Source organism: Sinocyclocheilus anshuiensis, unplaced genomic scaffold (assembly GCF_001515605.1).
Source record: "Sinocyclocheilus anshuiensis isolate Anshui unplaced genomic scaffold, SAMN03320099.WGS_v1.1 scaffold242, whole genome shotgun sequence".
Classification (NCBI taxonomy): Eukaryota; Metazoa; Chordata; class Actinopteri; order Cypriniformes; family Cyprinidae; genus Sinocyclocheilus; species Sinocyclocheilus anshuiensis.
In genome coordinates, this window is record NW_015546053.1 from 30348 (window position 1) to 50284 (window position 19937).

The 19937-nt window shown below is 35.1% G+C and overlaps 1 protein-coding gene across 1 annotated transcript in view; it reads left to right on the forward strand.

The window, feature by feature from the left end:
* LOC107699220 (neuronal PAS domain-containing protein 1-like) overlaps window positions 1-19937 on the forward strand; it is a 56147-nt gene that overhangs the window by 16174 nt on the left and 20036 nt on the right. The window contains 3 exon segments of the mRNA XM_016500416.1: window positions 3635-3873; window positions 17163-17230; window positions 19135-19224. Of these exon segments, the coding sequence (XP_016355902.1) occupies window positions 3635-3873; window positions 17163-17230; window positions 19135-19224 (397 nt within the window).

Sequence of the window (19937 nt, forward strand, 5' to 3'; positions counted from 1 at the left end):
TTTTTCACTTTAGACATAAAACACACACACACACACACACACACACACACACACACACACACACCTTGATGCATCAAATGAAGAATCTTCCCAAACACACAGCTAACAATTCCATTTCTCTTCGAGCTTTCGCTCCTGCCACAGCTCAGTGTAAGCCCTTGGTTTGGATCCATTAGCAGGAGATTAACTAAGTTTTAGTAGAATTATTAATGTCTGCTCAGCTGTGGAGGATATAAAACTAAACAGAATCAATGGCTCCGTATTGATTGAACCCTCCAGGGTCGTCTTAGTACAACGATGAGATGTTCTTGGAGACTTTTTTACAGAGAAATCTCACAGGGCCAAAACACCGATCTACCAAGACACATACAATACAGTGATATAGACCAGGGGTTCCCAAACTTTTTTGTAAATCGAACATTTAGACGTAAGATATTTATATGAAGTACCCCCTGAGACTTCAATTTAATATTTCAATCATTCTTGGACACATTCTCATGTTCACGGTCAGTTAATGGTCACATGACATGCAAGTATATATGAAGAGTTCTTTTGCAAAAACAGATAACTACGTTTTTAACAATTTTCAAAAATCTGGTATTTGTTTTCATTGTGCATTCCAATTAATCTCAATCAAACTGCAGTTGGGTTATTTTGATTTAGTAAAAAAAAAAAAAAAATACAGCTAACTTACATAATAAAAACATGATAACATGATTTTTGAAAATTTTGAAAATCGGAGTTATCTGTTTTTGCAAATAAACTCTTCATATACAGTATATATTTGCAAGCATTTTATTTTGACTTTTTTGCTGGACTTAGTAGACTCAGTCCTTTTAGTTGTGATTGTGTCTCAGTCCACATTACATTCATGCTGGTGTTTTAGCAACCCAATCAAATAGAAAGAAATAATTCTTAATAATAATAATTATTAATCTTAAAATAAAAATGACTGAATAATAAGTATTATTATTATTATTTATTATTTTAACTGTAATTATAAAAGTGAATATATAAATATATTACTGTTGTAAATGACAAAGTAAAAATGTATATTTGACCATTATAATACTTTTATATTACACTAAAAGTTACAATACTAATATTTGTCTTAAATTCACTTTAAAACTTTCAAACTGAACTTTAAATATTTAAAATACTTAACCTTTTAATTTGTCAGAATACTGCAGAGATGCATTGTAATGTGAATGTATAAACAAAGCAAATCTGCATTCCCAAATGCATGTTAAACTTGTAGCACATGTAGAAATTTGCTGCATTTACTGTGAACCGTCAAGTTCACAGACGATGAGGAAAATTTTCATTAACTCACAAACCCTCGTTTGGGAAACCCTGATATAGACAAACACATACGTCTGCTGATTTAAAAAAAAAGAAAAAAAAAGTGACGTGACATGTGGCCAAGTATGGTGACCCATACTCGGAATTAGTGCTCTGCATTTACCCATCCAAAGTGCACACACACAGCAGTGAACACACACACACCGTGAACACACACCCGGAGCAGTGGGCAGCCATTTATGCTGTGGCGCCCGGGGAGCTGTTGGGGGTTCGGTGCCTTGCTCAAGGGCACCTCAGTCGTGGTATTGAAGGTGGGAGAGAGCGCTGTACATTCACTCCCCCCACCTACAATCCCTGCCGGTACGAGACTCGAACCCACAACCTTTGGGTTATGAGTCCGACTCTCTAACCATTAGGCCACGACTTCCCCATGATTTACACACTCAGTCCCTTAAAAAACAACACAGTCTTGTCTAAACAAATAAATTAGTCCCTTTTCAATTTGAGGAACTGACTCTTTTGTGTGTGCTCTTTGGCAGTTCCCTTTTATTCTGTGGATCCCCCTCTTCACACACACACACACACACAAATTTTTCCACGCCGTTCCTCCCTCCCGTGCTCATACTGCCCTGCATCTGCAGGATGAATGAGAATCAATGTCACAGACAGAGAAAGAGAGCGAGAGAGGCGCGTTCGGCTCCGTCTCGGAGCGCAGTCACAAATTGTAGAGTCGCCGTGACAACATAATTCCTCCACTCAGGCCCCATTGAGAGTCGATATCCAATCAGAGCGACAGCTACCTGGGCCTGCCTCCGAGACGACCCCTCCCTCCATTGATCCCTCAATCAAGACTGGGGCTCACCACCCAGGAGGGAGCCTGGGAAAGAAACGCAGCCATTGGATTCGGGCTGGATGCTGGTGCAGGGCTTCTGATGTAAGATCAGGCCTCCCACCGGCTGTACAGTGAACCTGATCACAGGTCAGCCATCATGCTCCGAGACGCTTGGAAAAAGTCTGATGGGATCGAAAGAGATCCAGAGTGACAGCTTGTCACTTATTGTCGATCTCTAGTGAGGGCTCTGCTGGAAATGTCCTCATGAAATGAAAACTCACCCTGTTTTCTAAATGCATGTTTTTGATCTGATAGTGAATGATTTATTCGTGCATGTTTCATTGTATAAAATATTTTTTGACCCTTTCACAATGTCATAACTTGATCTTCTGGTGAAACGACAGACTTCTCTCTTGTGATGGATGCAGATCATTTCATCCAATCAAATCCCGCCCCTTTCTCACGATCAACTGCAAGCTTGCATTTCAATCTTTCTTCACTCAGTCAACAACCAATGAATGTCCATGTCCTGCTTTGTTTTTTTGATAAGTAATTTTAATTGGATCTGTGTCACTAAAATATATACAATATACAATATATGTCACTACTTCTGTTTCATTGCAACTTTAAAACTAATTAAAGGCATCTTGTTGTAACTTTTGGAGAATATGGATGGCATTTTGAAGAGTAATGTTGAATAAAAGGAAAACGTTTTAATACGTTTTCATTAACAAAAACTTGAAATTTATTGACAAAAACGTACAATTTATGACAATTTATAAGCCTTATAGGGTGTTCACACTGACACCAGTTATTTTCAATGTGAATTGAAACCAATTCATTTTGAATGAGAATTGGCAATTTGAAATGACATGTAAAATAAGAAATTAATTAATTAATTTAAAAAATGATGCAAAGGACTCCCAAATATAACAATCATTTTCAAGAAACCTCATTCCTAAAATCAAAAAATCAATTACATATTTTCCTGTATTAAAAGACCCTTTTGTGTTGTGTGAGAAAAAATAATAAGTGCCATATATCATCATAATAAATACAAGATTAAATTATTGGCCAAACAAATATTAAAAAAACATTATAAAACATTTTCTGGAAAATATATGTCTATTTTTAATTAGGCCAACAGCATCTTTATTTGCCTATTTTAGAGTAATGATAGATATTTAATTTTCCAAAAAAAAAAATAATAATGCAGATTTGGGTCTTATTTTTCGATTAAATTATATTATTGTTAGATATTCTACTTTGTTATCAAATAATATTATTTATTACATATATAAAATAATATATATGAGCTTCTCATTTCTGTTTCATGCCTGCATCCAAATCACACCCTTTATGTTATGCAGAATAAAACATCAGGGAATAATTGAACAGCACTAACTTGCCTTGACTACCCTGTACATTATCATTGTGTAATCACTGTCATCCTTTCTCCTTCTATCCTCTTCTTTTCTATCCGGTCTTATTTTTCCCTAGCTTGCAGAACTTGAGGAAGGAGAAGTCGCGCAATGCAGCTCGTTCTCGGCGGGGTAAGGAGAACTTCGAGTTCTTCGAGCTGGCGAAGATGCTTCCCCTCCCCGGGGCAATTACCAGCCAGCTGGACAAGGCCTCCATCATCCGCCTCACCATCAGTTACCTGCACATGAGACACTTTGCCAGCCAGGGAGACCCACCCTGGAGCCCTCTACTGGAGGGAGAGGACAACTGCAACAACGGTAAGTGTGCTGAGTACACCCAGAGAATGACTGTGAATGGAGTGGCATTTACCTACTATGTGAAAGAGAGTAGATTGGATGGACAAACTAGATATTTTTACACAAAATTTGAACAAAAATGCAAAATAGCCAGAACTTACCGCAAAATGGGGATCAAAGTAGGTCAGAAACTCTTTAATAACCTTCAGAAAATGTTTATCGCCAAATCTACGAGCTCAAATTAAATATTATGAATGCTGTTTTATTTTCTATATGGTTCAATTTTTTGCAACCCTGTTAAGTTTTAGTCTATATATATGAACATTAAATAAAAAAAGTTCAAATAAAAATAAGTAAAATAATAAAAAACAGCAATACATGTAGGTAAAAGGAATCTGCCAGTAGTTTTTTTTTTTAAATATTGCTTCATAATCAGGTGGTGTTTTCTAATTATGACATTATGAAAACACATGTTAACGATTGATGCAATATTGCAGTATTGAAAAATGACCAAAAATGGCTTTCTTTAATTTATATGTAATGTAATTTTATCGATATACAATTTTTATCATATAAGTTTTTTTTCTGATTATTTATTATTTCTATTTTTAATTTTTTTTTCTAATTATTTTATATAAGTTTACATTTTTCCAGCCCTGTTACCGAAATTTTGGACAAATATACCTTTGGCAGGTACTTTAAACATTAAATAAATGTTTTTTATATAAATATGAATTAATTAATTAATTAAAAAACAGTAATACATGTAGACATAATAATCTGTCAGTAGTGGCAACTATTGTAGTTTTTAGTTGTTAAACTTATATGACAAATTATAAACTGAAAATAAATTGAAAATTGAAAAATTTAAAATTTGGGGTTATTTTTAAATATTGTTTCATAAAAAGGTGTTTTCCTTTTTATAACGTTTGAAAGAGCAAGCCCTAATGTCCATATTTTGAAGATACTCTGAGTGCACAGGAAAGAAGATGAGCGATGGAAATTGTGAGCTCCTTCACTACATCTCTCATATTTTGAGGCAGATTTATACGAGGCTTTCATCGACAGCATCAATCCTGACGTCGATTTGTATTTGTGATGCCATTAACAGAGGAGATGGCTTCGAGTGAACCACAGCGAAACTCAATCCGAACATGACAGTGGTGGCCTGTTGATGAATACAAATGCGTTATTAATTTAAATTATGAATTTAAATGGAATAGGCTATTATTGTCTTATAGGTCGCTCGCGTACGTCGCTTGGGATACTCTCACGTCGAAAATTGCCAGAGAAGGGAGAGAGAGCGCGCTTACACATGCACACACAGACTGACACACACTCACAGAAAAGTAATTGAGATTGCGCCACAGGAGTAATCACTCGCAGTCATGCGGAGTTAAACACGGCTCATCTGAAATAATGCATTTGCTAGTTCACTACCAACGTATTGCAGCATACAGACTGTATACAGATTGCAGGAGCAGCCATCGTCTCTGGATACATATTCCTTTCTTATGTCTCTTTTCAGAGGGGTCTCTGTCATTTGAGTTTAATTTGAGAGCAGGGTCATTTGGCTTCTCAAATACGCTCCGTCATTCATTACATACTCTGATAGGTTCATCTCAATTGTGAAGTGAAAAACAGATCTAACAGCCAATTAGTGTGGAAGCCGGTGGGGACGAACAAAAGAGCCAGAGTCTGCGCTGAAGCTTGTTAACAAGTGACCAGACCAAGGAAGTCTGCTTCTGAGAGATGGTCCTTTTGTATCCCTCCTGCGAGCCTCATTATACCTGCTGCATCAAAGCCATTCAGTCCTGTTAAAATACCTGGGCGAATGTCTCTTTTTCTGCTCGCGATTTTTGGCTGTCGGTCTCTATATTCTGTTTCAAAGCCTGGTGAGCTGCCTTGCTGTCTGCTGTGACTTACTAGAAGCGTTCAACGGTCAATCTAGCTGTTGACAGCTGCTATCAAAATGTGCTAATTACACTATTTAAGGGAGATTTATCATTTTAAATGTATATATAATATATAATCTGATTATATTTTAAAATATAATCAAATAATTTTATTTTTGGAGTAGTTGTATTTTATTTTTACAGTTAGCATTGTTTATCTGATACAAAAAAGATAAATTTCTGTGGTAATTAATATAAATAAGTACAGATGGCGTTTAAAAGTTTGGAGTCAGTAGGATTTTTTGTTTAAGCAATTAATACTTTTATTTAGCAAGGATGCATTAAGTTGATCAAACATCAGAGTAAAGGCATTTCAAATGTTACAAAAGATTTCTATTTCAAATAAACACTTTTTAAAATTTTTCTATTGAAATACTGAGCAGCACAAATTAAGCATTAGCGTTAGTTCTGGCAGGTCACGTGAGTCAAGCTTGCATGAGCTGATTCTCAGCTGATCACATCTACCTATAGGAATACGACACCTATCGCGGCATATATATATATTTTTTTTAATAATTATAGTCTTGCTCGCGAGAACTCCGGTCTGACGTACGCGGGTTCTCGCATTATTTCCTTATCACTTCTCGCGTGTGTTTTGTTGTGAAACGTAGTTTGCGGACCAGACAGAGCTGTCGGCGATTCTTCTTATTGTGAAGTCATGCAGTGTGAATCCCCCTGTCGCCGATCCATCCTGCAGTGTGACCACAGCAGCAACTGAATGCTACCCCAGATAGTCACGCAGTGTGAAAACAACGGCGATCCGACGAGTTTGAAAATCGTGCAGTGTGAACTCGGCATTACTCACCCTCGAGGCATCCTAAGTGTACATGACTCTTCTTTCAGACGAATCCAATCAGAATTATATTAAAAATTGTCCTTGCTCCTCCAAGCGTTATCATTGCAGTAGACAGGTGTTTTTGTTCAACAGTCCAAAAGACGTGAAATAAAGTGCGTGCATCCATAATAAAATGTGCCTCACACGGCTCCGGGTGGTGAATAAAGGCCTCCTGTAGCGAATCCATGCGTTTTTGTAAGAAAAATATCCATATTTCAAACGTAATAAACACTTTTCTCTCACTTCTGCTGACTGTCGTGTGCGGAAGCCATTCCAGGTGGATGACGTAGGACATATGCGCAGCACGCGCACCTCTGAGATATGCTAGTCTCACGAGTTTGTTTACAGGGGCAAAGGAATCAAAGTTTCCTTACTTTAGCAAAGGAAAACCAGTCTCCTCTTGGCTTATATCGAAATCCTCCGACATTTTTCTTTACAAATTCTCGTTTTGTACTTCTAATTCATGACCGGCGTTTTGTTTTGTTCTCTCTCTGCGTTCGTCACTAATCACGCTACGCCGACGTCCTACGTCATCCGCCGGAACGGCTTCCGCTTATGACAGTTAGATGAAGTGAGAGAAAAGTGTTTATTACGTTTGAAATATGGATTTGTTTCTTACAAAAATGAATGGATTCGCTACAGGAGGCCTTTATTCACCCCCCCGGAGCTGTGTGAGGCACGTTTTATTATGCATGCGCGCACTTTATTTCACGTCTTTTGGACTGTTGAACAAAAACACCTGCCTACTGCAATGATAACGCTTGGAGGAGCCAGGACAATTTTTAATATAACTCCGATTGGATTCGTCTGAAAGAAGAAAGTCATATACACCTAGGATGCCTCGAGGGTGAGTAAATCACAGGCTTATTCATTTTTGAGTGAACTAACCCTTTAATGTTTTCTTGAAGCATATTGCAGTGCATTCTGGGATTGCCTTATTTTGGGATGAATGTGATGCTGCCATATAATTTGGCTGTAAGAAAATATCTTAGAAGGCAGGATAATTATCAGAACAGCCTTTTTGTCAAGAGCACTTTTATGATGCCTTAAAATGCTGTCTATTTAGACAGCTCACTAGGTTTTGGAACAGAGCTATTGTCTCTCACATACACCCTCAACCAAATGCATAGTATAACAGGACAGAAGAAAAACCACAAAGTGTAGAAGAAATTATCTGTGTGATTTGTAATTATAGAAATTAACTGTATAACGAGGAGAGCGTAATTACAAGGGTTGTCTAATTGCTATTATTACTGAGGGGAAACAACTCAGCTACAATTAGGTGTGTGAATGTGTGTGTATTTGTGTTTGTGTAGTAGGTAAACATACCTGTGAGGAAGCGAACCTGGCCAAACTGTGATATACGTGTGTGTGTGTGTGTGTGTGTGTGTGTGTAGACTCGAACAGCACTTGTGAGTTGATGAATGTAGGCGTCTGTGTAAAACTGAATGATATTATACAGACGAGAGTCTTTCATTCTGATCATCACACTTGAGAATATCTACAACAGATTGCTGTAATAAGACAAACCATGCTTTTATCATACATTACCCATCATATAGGGACTAAAGTTCTGTTTTAGAAGAGTTAGTGATATTAGAAACCAGGTGTTGTACATTCATCTATAGTAGGTCACATTTATGATTAACCACAGATATATAATATTAATACAAAACTGTACAGGCTGATGTGCTATATAGGGCAATGTTGTTATTGTTAACTAAAACTATTAAAATTAATATCCCTTGATTGAAATAAAGCGACACATGCGCTCTTGAAAGCTTCATCCATGTCCAGTGTCTGCTCTGTTTTCCCCCATAATTTATGAACGATCACAAATAGTTTTTAACTCTTTTAGACCAAAGCTGGCCTATCCCATACCCTCTCGCTCACAAGCGCTTGTCAGTGCAGCCGTCTGTTGTTGTTGCAGTCTCCGCTATTTTGTTGTTGTTGTTTTTGACTCTTTAGTTTCCGTTTTCTACTGTGAAACAACGGCCTTGGCCAGTGTTTCCACCTTGTGGAACAATTGATTACTGCAAAACAAATTCAATTATTTTATGATGCCTTAAAATGCTGTCTATTTAGACAGCTCACTAGGTTTTGGAACAGAGCTATTGTCTCTTCCATACCCCCTCAACCAAATGCATAGTATAACAGGACAGAAGAAAAACCACAAAGTGTAGAAGAAATTATCTGTGTGATTTGTAATTATAGAAATTAACTGTATAACGAGGAGAGCGTAATTACAAGGGTTGTCTAATTGCTATTATTACTGAGGGGAAACAACTCAGCTACAATTAGGTGTGTGAATGTGTGTGTATTTGTGTTTGTGTAGTAGGTAAACATACCTGTGAGGAAGCGAACCTGGCCAAACTGTGATATACGTGTGTGTGTGTGTGTGTGTGTGTGTGTGTAGACTCGAACAGCACTTGTGAGTTGATGAATGTAGGCGTCTGTGTAAAACTGAATGATATTATACAGACGAGAGTCTTTCATTCTGATCATCACACTTGAGAATATCTACAACAGATTGCTGTAATAAGACAAACCATGCTTTTATCATACATTACCCATCATATAGGGACTAAAGTTCTGTTTTAGAAGAGTTAGTGATATTAGAAACCAGGTGTTGTACATTCATCTATAGTAGGTCACATTTATGATTAACCACAGATATATAATATTAATACAAAACTGTACAGGCTGATGTGCTATATAGGGCAATGTTGTTATTGTTAACTAAAACTATTAAAATTAATATCCCTTGATTGAAATAAAGCGACACATGCGCTCTTGAAAGCTTCATCCATGTCCAGTGTCTGCTCTGTTTTCCCCCATAATTTATGAACGATCACAAATAGTTTTTAACTCTTTTAGACCAAAGCTGGCCTATCCCATACCCTCTCGCTCACAAGCGCTTGTCAGTGCAGCCGTCTGTTGTTGTTGCAGTCTCCGCTATTTTGTTGTTGTTGTTTTTGACTCTTTAGTTTCCGTTTTCTACTGTGAAACAACGGCCTTGGCCAGTGTTTCCACCTTGTGGAACAATTGATTACTGCAAAACAAATTCAATGCGCATGTGCGACCTATGCTTACAAAGTACATGCGTTTACAAAAATCGGGTGGTCTGTGTATTGTTCTGATGATGAAATTCGCGTCACACGCACTGTACGCTGTCCCTCACGTACGCGTAAAAAGTGAAGTATACTTTGGGCTATAGACATGCAAATAAAGGCGTATGTGCATATAATATTATTTGCAAATAGTTAAAAAATGATTACTTACCAACTAGAATTCGACCTAGAATTTCTTTCACTGTCATGTCTCTTTATGATTTATAAAAAAAAAAAATGTAGTCTATTCCAATTCCCAAGTAGAATTCAACCTAGAATTTCCTTTACTGTTCTATATTTCTTTATGATTTATTGAACAAAATATCTCCCCGAGTCTTCAAGACAGTTATGGCATTGCTATATAGAATGTACTTTATAATGGTCACTAATTAATTGCTTATTCAAAAGAAGTATGTACTCAGAGAGTATGTGATTTAAGATGCAGCCATATAGCAGCTTTGTAGTTTTGTAAATAAATCACAATAATAATAAACTTAGGGTTATATCAGGGGCGTTTCTCCGAGGAGGCAAGGGAGACATTGCCTCCTCAAAATGTTGGATGAGAAAAAAATTTGTAGTACAAAAATAAAACAATACCAATATTACAAAATATAACATTAAAACGTGTATAAATCACTTGTTTTTCTAAAGAAACTTTGTCCAACAGCGACACCAATCCGCATCTTTCTCGCCTCCCCTGAGCCCATTGGGTTTTAACAGACCCCATAAAGCATGCGTTGGGTTTGGTGGGGGGTAATTGAGAATGAATGGGGGAAAGTCACGTTAGAGGAGGCCATGCCTCCATCGCGATATGATTGGATATGGCTGGTTATGTTCGGCTGTGATTGGTTCATGCGATAAATCCCGCCTCTTGTGTTCTTGCACATTCACGAATCAGTCTGAATGAACAATATAATAGCGTTAATGGGAAGACTCATTTAAAAAAGTAAGTAAACAACTCACACACTTATACAACCACTTTGTTACATCAAAATAATACTTAAAATATCTTGAAAATTTTATCTGTGGGAGTAGTCAGCTTGGTGAAATTTAAAGTAAATCTCTGAGTTTTTGACCAATATTTACAGAGCTTTGATGACTGATGATCCGAAAAATGTGAAAATACTTAAAAGTTAACTATTGAAAAGAATAGTTCACAAATAAAATATATTGTTTAAATTGTTACTGCCTTGAGTTATTATTTTGGAATAAATATAAAATGCTTAAAAACACTAACTTGATGCGATTCATACTTGGCTTTATCAAATAGAATATTGATTACATCGTTAATGTAAAAATTCGTAATAGTGTAAGTAAAGTTTATTAAACCAAGCAAATGTTACTGGAACATGAATTGATGTTTGTTTAAAAAAATAACGTTGAGGACTATGCCTCCTCATTTCAGAACAGAAAATACATTTAGGTAGCTGTTTGTTTGTTTTTTGCTGAAAAATGACAATGGCTTAATTTAGAAATGGCACAGTGCTATTTTAACGCATTTAGTGACTGGTTAAACTGAATTGCGAGTGGTTAGAAGATAAGATGCAGGTTGTGCCACAGCCGTTCGGTGATTGTGTGGTGTTGACGTTTGCTGGAATGAATTGGGCTGTTACGGTCATGTTGCGTATCTCCAGCCGCACTGCAGGAATGTGAGGCCGGGCCGGACGGAGACGACGGGTGCGAGTGGAGCGGCGTGAGGCGGGGGAGGGGCGGCTGTGTGCGCCGGTGGGGGGCTGGTATGGCTTTTGTCTGCTTCCCACGTTTCAAAACCAGGACTGAAAAATGAATAGACAGAGGAAAATCAATTGCATGACCTTCACACAGGGCGAGAGTGAAAGAGGGAGGAAGAGAGAGGGAAAGAGACGGGGAGGGCGAGCCGAGGAGTAATGGAGGGATGATGAGGGACAAGAGGAAAAGTAAAATGGCTGTGACACAAAAAAAGTGATATTTTATCTGTCTTTATGCGCTGTGTGTATGCATGTGTTGCATGCTAGTGTGTAGTTGTGCATGCTCTGCCGGGGAATGACAGTCTTTATGGATAATGGGGTGATTAAACCTTTTATGTCCGACCATCAGACCTATGGCCCTTAAAAGGATACATGCACATATATTAGCCCGCAGTGCATGCGGATCAGCAGATCAAGTACAAAACAAGCGGCTTCAGTTCCAAACAATTTTTGTACGGTTTGTTAGTGGCATTTGGTAAGTCAAGCATCACTATTACTGTTGCTCATATTTGGGGTCAGTGATTTAAATGACCGCTTAACCTTCAGTATTAAAATATGGTGCGTAACTCGTCCACAACAGTTTGTTCTGCAGACATCAATGATAACTCATATCTTGCGGCTTGCGGTTACTTTTATTAGTGATAACAATAAATACATACATTTTATAATACCATCTTTTAAAATATGTTTAATCAGTTCAAATCAGAAAAAAATACTTTAAAATAAAATAGTGAAAAATAAAAATGAACTAAATTCTTTGAAAACACGTCTTATTATATCACAATATATTGACAGTTATATTGAAAGTTGTCACAACTCTAGAATTTTTTTCCAAACCTGTATTATTTTTATTTTCCAGTAAAATATAATTATTATAATATCTTATTATATTATAATACCTTTTTATTATTTATTACTATTATATAATATATTATAAATGTTTGTAATATTTTTGATATTTATAATAATTCTAATATTTATCATTAATTATTAATATTATATGATCTTATTATATTAACATTAATCATAAAATTACTTTTTAAATAAACATAGTGAGGCTCATTCTTAAAACAACACACAAAAAATCAGCAAACTCAGATCAATATTTTTTTTTTAAATATTAATTTGCCTAAATTTAAATAAATACAATAAATTCTTTAAATATATCATATTATTAAAACCTACATAAAATATCATATTATTAAAACCTACATATTCAAATAAATATTTTAAATAAATGTAGGGAGGTTTATTACTAAAACAACAACAAAAAATCTATAAGAAAAATAAATGTACCTGTAATTCTTTTAATATATGCGTCTTATTATATTTAACAATTTTGCCTTTCACATAAATGTTAGTAATGTTTGGATGTTTTGTACAAAAAAAGAGACAAAGATATGATTTATAAAATGATTTATAAAAATGTATAAAATTACATTAACATTGTTGAGTTTTATTGGTACAGATTGTAAAAATGCAGCTATTGTTATAATTATAAAGACGAAATACTGTCAGCGTGAATTAGTGCTGTTATGTTCGTACAGTTTCGGAATTTTGAATAAGTTAAGATTTTCTCTCATTTTCTTTTGTCCAGGTCCCACACTGTTGTGTTTTTGACTTTCACGCTGTCTTTCTCTTTCTCCTTTCACTTGTTTCTCGTACTCTCCCTCCTGCCAGCTCTCTGTGTCTGTCTCTCTCTCTCCTATTTTCAAGCATTTAAAGCACTGAGGGCTTTTAAGGGACGTTAATTGCACTCAAATTATGTTCGACCGTGCTAGGAGAGAGGTAACAGCTGAGAGAGAGAGAGGGATGGCAGAGTGAAAGGATAATTGCAGCGGAGAGGGCCATTGCGACTGGAGACGCTTTGGTCTGTCTGAGAGTCATTCCTCCTGTCTCCATGCATGAGGTTAGAGGTGGGGGGAGCGCGGGCCGCTCGACATCCACCGCGCCGTAAACAAGTTGCTAGGAGATCGGCCTACGATTCCCATCAGCCAACTGGATTGAGCAAACTAACACGAAATGAAAGGCCAACCTTGCAGTTCCCATAGTAACCTTCGAACTTGGTTAAAAGGTTGTCAGCTTGAAAGAGGGGGAGAAGGAAAAGAGAACGAAGAAAGAAATGAAAGAGAGTCAAAGTGAGCTGGGTGTGGAGGAGAAGAAAGTCAAATGACTTTAGTTATTTCATTCTTTATTGTGATTCAGCGCCCCAGAGATACTCAAAGCTGACCCAAAAGTCAAGGTGGAATTATGACAGCTAATTCCTTAAAGAAAATTCCCTAAGGGAAATAAAAATAGAACTAAATCAGATAAATGGTGCACTGAATGGTTCATATTTGTGACCCTGGACCACAAAACCAGTCATAAGGGTCCATTTTTTTAAATGGCCTACATCACCTGAAAGCTGAATAAATAAGCTTTCCATTGCAGTATTTGGCCGAGATACAACTATTTGAAAATCTGGAATCTGAGGGTGCAAAAAAAAATCAAAATACAGAGAAAATCGCCTTTAAATTTGTCCAAATTAAGTTCTTAGCAATGTATATTACTAATCAAAATTTATGTTTTGATATATTTACAGTAGGAAATTTACAAAATATATTCATCAAACATGATCTTTACTTAATATTCTAATGATTTTTGGCATAAAAGAAAAATCAATAATTCTGACCCATACAATGTATTGTTGGCTATTGCTAGAAATATACCCGTGCTACTTTTGACTGGTTTTGTGGTCCAGGGTCACATTTATTTAATTATTTATTTATAAATGTATATAAAATTAAAAACTAAAATAAATATAAAATTATATATATAGAATTTACTGTTTTCCAGTGAAAAAGAACTAAAATCAAAATAAATAATATTAATAATAATAAACTCTGTAATATTTAATGTATCTAAAATATATTTAAAGTACTAAAGTGCTTAAGCACTCTAAGTTTTTTATTAAGTAAAATAATATTTTTTTTAAATATTTTTCTTTCTAAAACCGTGCATATATGCTTAAAAAGTTTAAAACGACTTTTTTCTTAACCAATGTTGTGGTCTTCTAAGATTAATAACAAGATTGAATTGATGTAATGTGAATTTTATTTTAAATTGTATTTTTTTATATTTTATTTTAATTTACTAAAATTAATATAAATAAAATGTAAATATAAATATATTTATATATGATAGATAGATAGATAGATAGATAGATAGATAGATAGATAGATAGATAGATAGATAGATAAGAATTAAATATTAGTAGATTTCAAAACAAGTGATTATTAAAATATCCACATGAAGAAGACAGATCATTAAGTATCCACTACTAACCGATTAGCTATATCAGATAGATCCTGTTTACTACCCCCAGGCTGAGAAACAACACCATCATTCTCACCCTCTGCCCTATTGGGCCCGGTTCGACTTCACATTAGCCTCTGCTGTAGCGGCTGACTTTGGGAAATGAGGGCCGACCATTGTCCATCCATCAGGCAGTATGGCTCCTGTCAGGCCTGTCCTATCGCTCACAGACTCTGTGGGAAGACCCTCAGTATTTGGATGAGGGGGGTTGCTAAACTATTCAATCGTCAACATGCATATGACCCCCAAAGACGAACAAGCAGAGCTCTGTGTACCCACATGCACTGAGTGGTGATCCCGCTCTCTGCGTCAAACCCCCTTTTCAGGCCTCTGAATGGGACCGACTCATTGATATTCCTGTGAGGGGACCCCATTCTTAAAGTGCCACTTAGTTTTGGGGTGTGTAGCTTGGGTGCAGGGACACATTTATGTGTGGACTTGGGTATTATTTTCAGTGTTCTGATGTCAAAGAAATAGATCACCAAAAATATTGTTTACTTTTTCTTCAGTAGAACTAAAAAGGAGATATTTTGTGAATTGTCCTGGCTGCTCTTTTCCTTACAATGAAAATGAATGGGAACAGTTAAGCTCCAAAACTGAAACGAGCACAATAAAAGTGGTCTATATGACTCTTGCACTATATTAATTATTTTCTAGAGCCATATGATCGCTTGGTATGAATGAAATTTAAGTCATTCTTCACTAAAAATCTTTCCCAACACCATATAATAGCTTTTAAATTTGTGCGCAATCGCATACAGTAATTGTAATGAACATGCACTTGTAGTACATTTCAAATCTTTGAAGTATTTAAAAACTGCACTTGCAGTTGATATAATACCAATAAAATTAAAGGCCACTTAAGTGTACTAAAAGAGAGTTCACTTTCATGATTATGTTTCTTAACACTTAAATACCCTTTTAAAAAGCGCACTTTGAAATAATGTCAAATTAAACGTTTTTCTGTAAAGTACATTTAAAATACATACTAAAACACATGTAAAGTCCTTGGTTATAATTTATATAACTTAAGTAACTTTAGTGTTTCATTTTAAATTAATTAATTTTTAATACATTTACAACTTTATTACAACTTTCTAATAATTAATATTTGCCAAATTATTACATCTTCATGACACACAAGTATATTTTAGTTTACCATAAATGCAGTACACTTCAACCATATTTCTGATTCAATAGAATTATGATAATTACATATTAAGATATACTTAAATCCTACTAAAGCGGGCCAAAAAAGTGCTGTGGAGTAGCTAATTGCATTTGATATAAATTTAAGCTATAATGCGTCTTCATTTAATTGTAATTAACATGCAGTTAAGTGTCGGGTTTTTTTTTTAAGTATATTATTTCCCTAATAAATACTGCTAAAGTGTAACATAATGGTTGACATTTCATTTTTTTGGTGAACTATACCTTTGATTTCTGTTTCTGTTCTGTCTCGCTGAACGCTTCTTCCTGAAGCTGTGTATTTTGTCAGGTGAACACTTGTATTGTGGCAGGAGTACCACAGGAAAAAGGTTTGGAGAAGTGAGCTCACCATCTGTCTCCCGTTTAGTAGCAACTCAGACAAACGCTGTCATCCTCTCTCAAAACACTTACAGTATTGATTGCCACACGCATCCCAGCCACACACACACACACACACACACACACAGGTTTGTTTTTATGGTTTGCACACACACACACACACACACACACACGGACATCCTGCTGTGAGTGAATTTCAGCTGGGCTTCCACAGCGGAGGTCAGAGACTGGCACGTTTGAAATGCTCCACCAATGTCATTTGTGTGATTTGTAAATGTGTTTGTTTTGTGATGGCAGGCGGCCCAGGACGCTATTGTCTGCTGAGAGTGAATTAGCATGTCTCTGTCGGTGTTATCAGCCCTATAAACAGCAGCTGTTCAGACACTCGCTGTCTTTGATAGTCTCTGAAACAGCAGTAAAGAACTGGGAAGGTGTATTAACAGCTGCTTAAAAGCTATTATCAGCCGTTTCCTCCTGTAGTAACCAAATAGTGTGACTGTCAAGATGTGTTTGAGAATATTATAATTTTAGAATTTATGTTAAAGAGGTTGGAATTGTTCTTTATGCTCGTATGTTTATATCATCACAGTGATACTACTTTTTTTTTTTTTTAAGTTACATTTAGTGATTAATTGATCTTGTTTAGGTTGTTGTGGGTTTTGTTGAATTAGATATAAAATATAATTTTATAGCTCATTTTACATGTATGCTTCTGTTGAAATGACAAACATGTTTAGCTTTAATTAACTGCTTGAACTAACTTTTTTTTACTTTTTTGCAGTGAGAAGAACAAGTCATTCGTTGGTCACTGACATATTTGAACAGCACCTGGGAGCTCATCTACTACAGGTAAAAATATGTTTCGTTTATGTACATTTACAGACGTTAATGTTATGAACAATATTCATGTAATCTGTTTTATGTTACTGTTGAACTCTTAAATTGTTATTTTCTTCATCTTTTATTTATTAGATGATTTGATATTTTAGGTCTTTTTACACACCATTTAAAAGCTTTGGGTTGACAAGATAATTTTTTAAAATTAATTTTGTAATTATTACTTATATTCAGCAAGGATGTATTAAATTGATCAGAAGTGGCAGTAAAGACATTTATAATGTTACTAAAGATTTCTATTTCAAATAAATGCTGGTCTTTAAACTTTCTATTCATCAAATAATCCTGCAGAAAGATATTAAACAGCACAACGGTTGATAATAATATAATTCTTGAGCAGCAAATCAGCGTATTAGAATGATTTATGAAGGATCATGTGACACTAAAGACTGCAGTAATGATGCAGAAATTTCAGCGGTGCATCAGAAATAAATTATAAATTGTATATTCAGAAAGAAAACAGTTATTTTAAATTGTAACAATATTCACAGTATTACTAATATATAAATACATATAGCCTAATACAGTGGAATGGGGAAAAACGCAACTCTCTCTGATGTTTTATAAAAGTTTGACTTAAGCGCTGAATTTTTACAATGTTTGTAATGTGAGATGCAACAAAAGACATGAGAAGCAAGCGCAATATTCAAAGATGTCTGTCTAATCTGTGTTTATATAGAAAAACAATGGAAAAGTAGCGCAGTGGAATGGAAACACACATTCTGTGTGAATGGCCCCTAATGCAATAACATTCATACATTTTTCATACAGGCTGTGTCCAAACTTTTTGGATCCACTTTTGTAAATAATCTGCTTCATTGTTTAAGTTGATCTATGTGCCATAAGCACTAGAATTTGGACATCTGACTTGAAAAGAGGAATTTGTACGAGACAAAAAAAAAAAAATTATTAGAAGGTTACCTTGAGAAAGTGTTCAGAGACGGACGGCGCTGATAGAAATCAAATTAACACTTCTGAAAATCCTTATGATTCTTTTTCTCGTCCTCTGTCAGTAATAACTAGATAATTGCGCTTTATTTCCAGCATTCCCGTCATTCCGGTCCACTCTCATTTGCATAGTGAACTCGTCACTTGCATAAATTACCACCGTCAGTCTCAACTAAAGTGCCCACTCTGCTTCACTCGTGCCTGTGTGTTATTAATATTATTCCTTAAATGAGTTCTTTAATGGGGTGACTGTATGCTTATCATCTGCTAGCCGCTGTTCTGGTGCGCCAGAGTTTATTTTGAAGCTGTTGTGGCTTCTCTCTAAATCAATCTGATTCTTCGCTCACGTTGTTTTTGCTTTGATGTCGATGCTTGTGTCTACAGCTTGATTCCATATAAATCTTGAGATTTGTTCAGAAGTGTTGTGTTGCTGCTCAGGATTGATTCAGTTAAGTCTGAAACATCCTTAATTTATATCTTGTGTTTCTGGGATGCTGTACTGGATAAAACAGCATTCACAAGCAGATTTACTTCCATAATGTGACTAAATGAAAGAGGATAATCAATGACGAAGAAAATTAGATTTTATCATTTAAGCATTACATCATGAAAAGTGGACTCTATATGAAATAATAGCTAAAATAAAATTGAATAATAAAAAGGGTTTGGTGACTTAAGTATTTAAGTATGACTCAAGTATCTTTACTTAATTTAAGTAAAAATTAAGTATTTTAATTACTTTTTACTTGTTTTTTTTATGAAAGGTCATTAAAAAAAATAAATAATGACCATTGTGATTTCATATTAATATTAGACATCAGATATACTTTGACTGATTGTGTTGTGTTGTGCAAAACTTTGGCTTTCAGTTAGAACAGACTAATTAGAAATAATTTTTCTCTTTGCAGTCTCTGGATGGATTTGTGTTCGTGGTCAGTCAGGAAGGCCGATTTCTGTATATCTCAGAGACTGTGTCCATCTACCTTGGCCTTTCACAGGTGAGACCAAAACACTTAGAAACTGTAGCATACTTTATGCTTGGGCTGGTAATTGAATGTTAATTTTGTGCAACTAGTTATTTTGGGAACACCTTACAATAAGGTTTTAATTTGTTAACATCAGATAACCACATTGGGTAACATGAACTAAAAATAAAAATACTACTTAAGAATTTAGTAATCTCAGTCACTGTTAATTTAAACATTAATATATGATTAAAATCAACAGTAATGTATTATTAAAATCAAAAGTTATATCTTTTAAAATAAACCTTAGGTAACGAACTAAACGTGAATATTTTTATTAACATTAACAAAAATGAATAAATACGTTTACAAATGCATTGCTCAATGTTAGTTAATGCATTAACTGAATTAATGGGACCTTATTGTAAAGTATTATTATAATTATTATTATTTTAAATGAACCCTGTCTTGAAAAAAACATCTCTAAAAACATGGCACTCATGGCGTGAGACACTGAAAAAATGTGTCACAAAACCCAAAGACATCAGTCTGCCATGCACATAGACTAATAATTATAACATTACAAATAAGTAAATTATTAGTAATAATAATACGTAAAATATTATTATTATTATTAAAAATAAATGCTTAATTCATGTATTAGCTATAGTAATAAATGTATTATTATAACTAAATGTATAATTAAAAATGCAATATGTATAATATATGTAATATACTGTGTATAT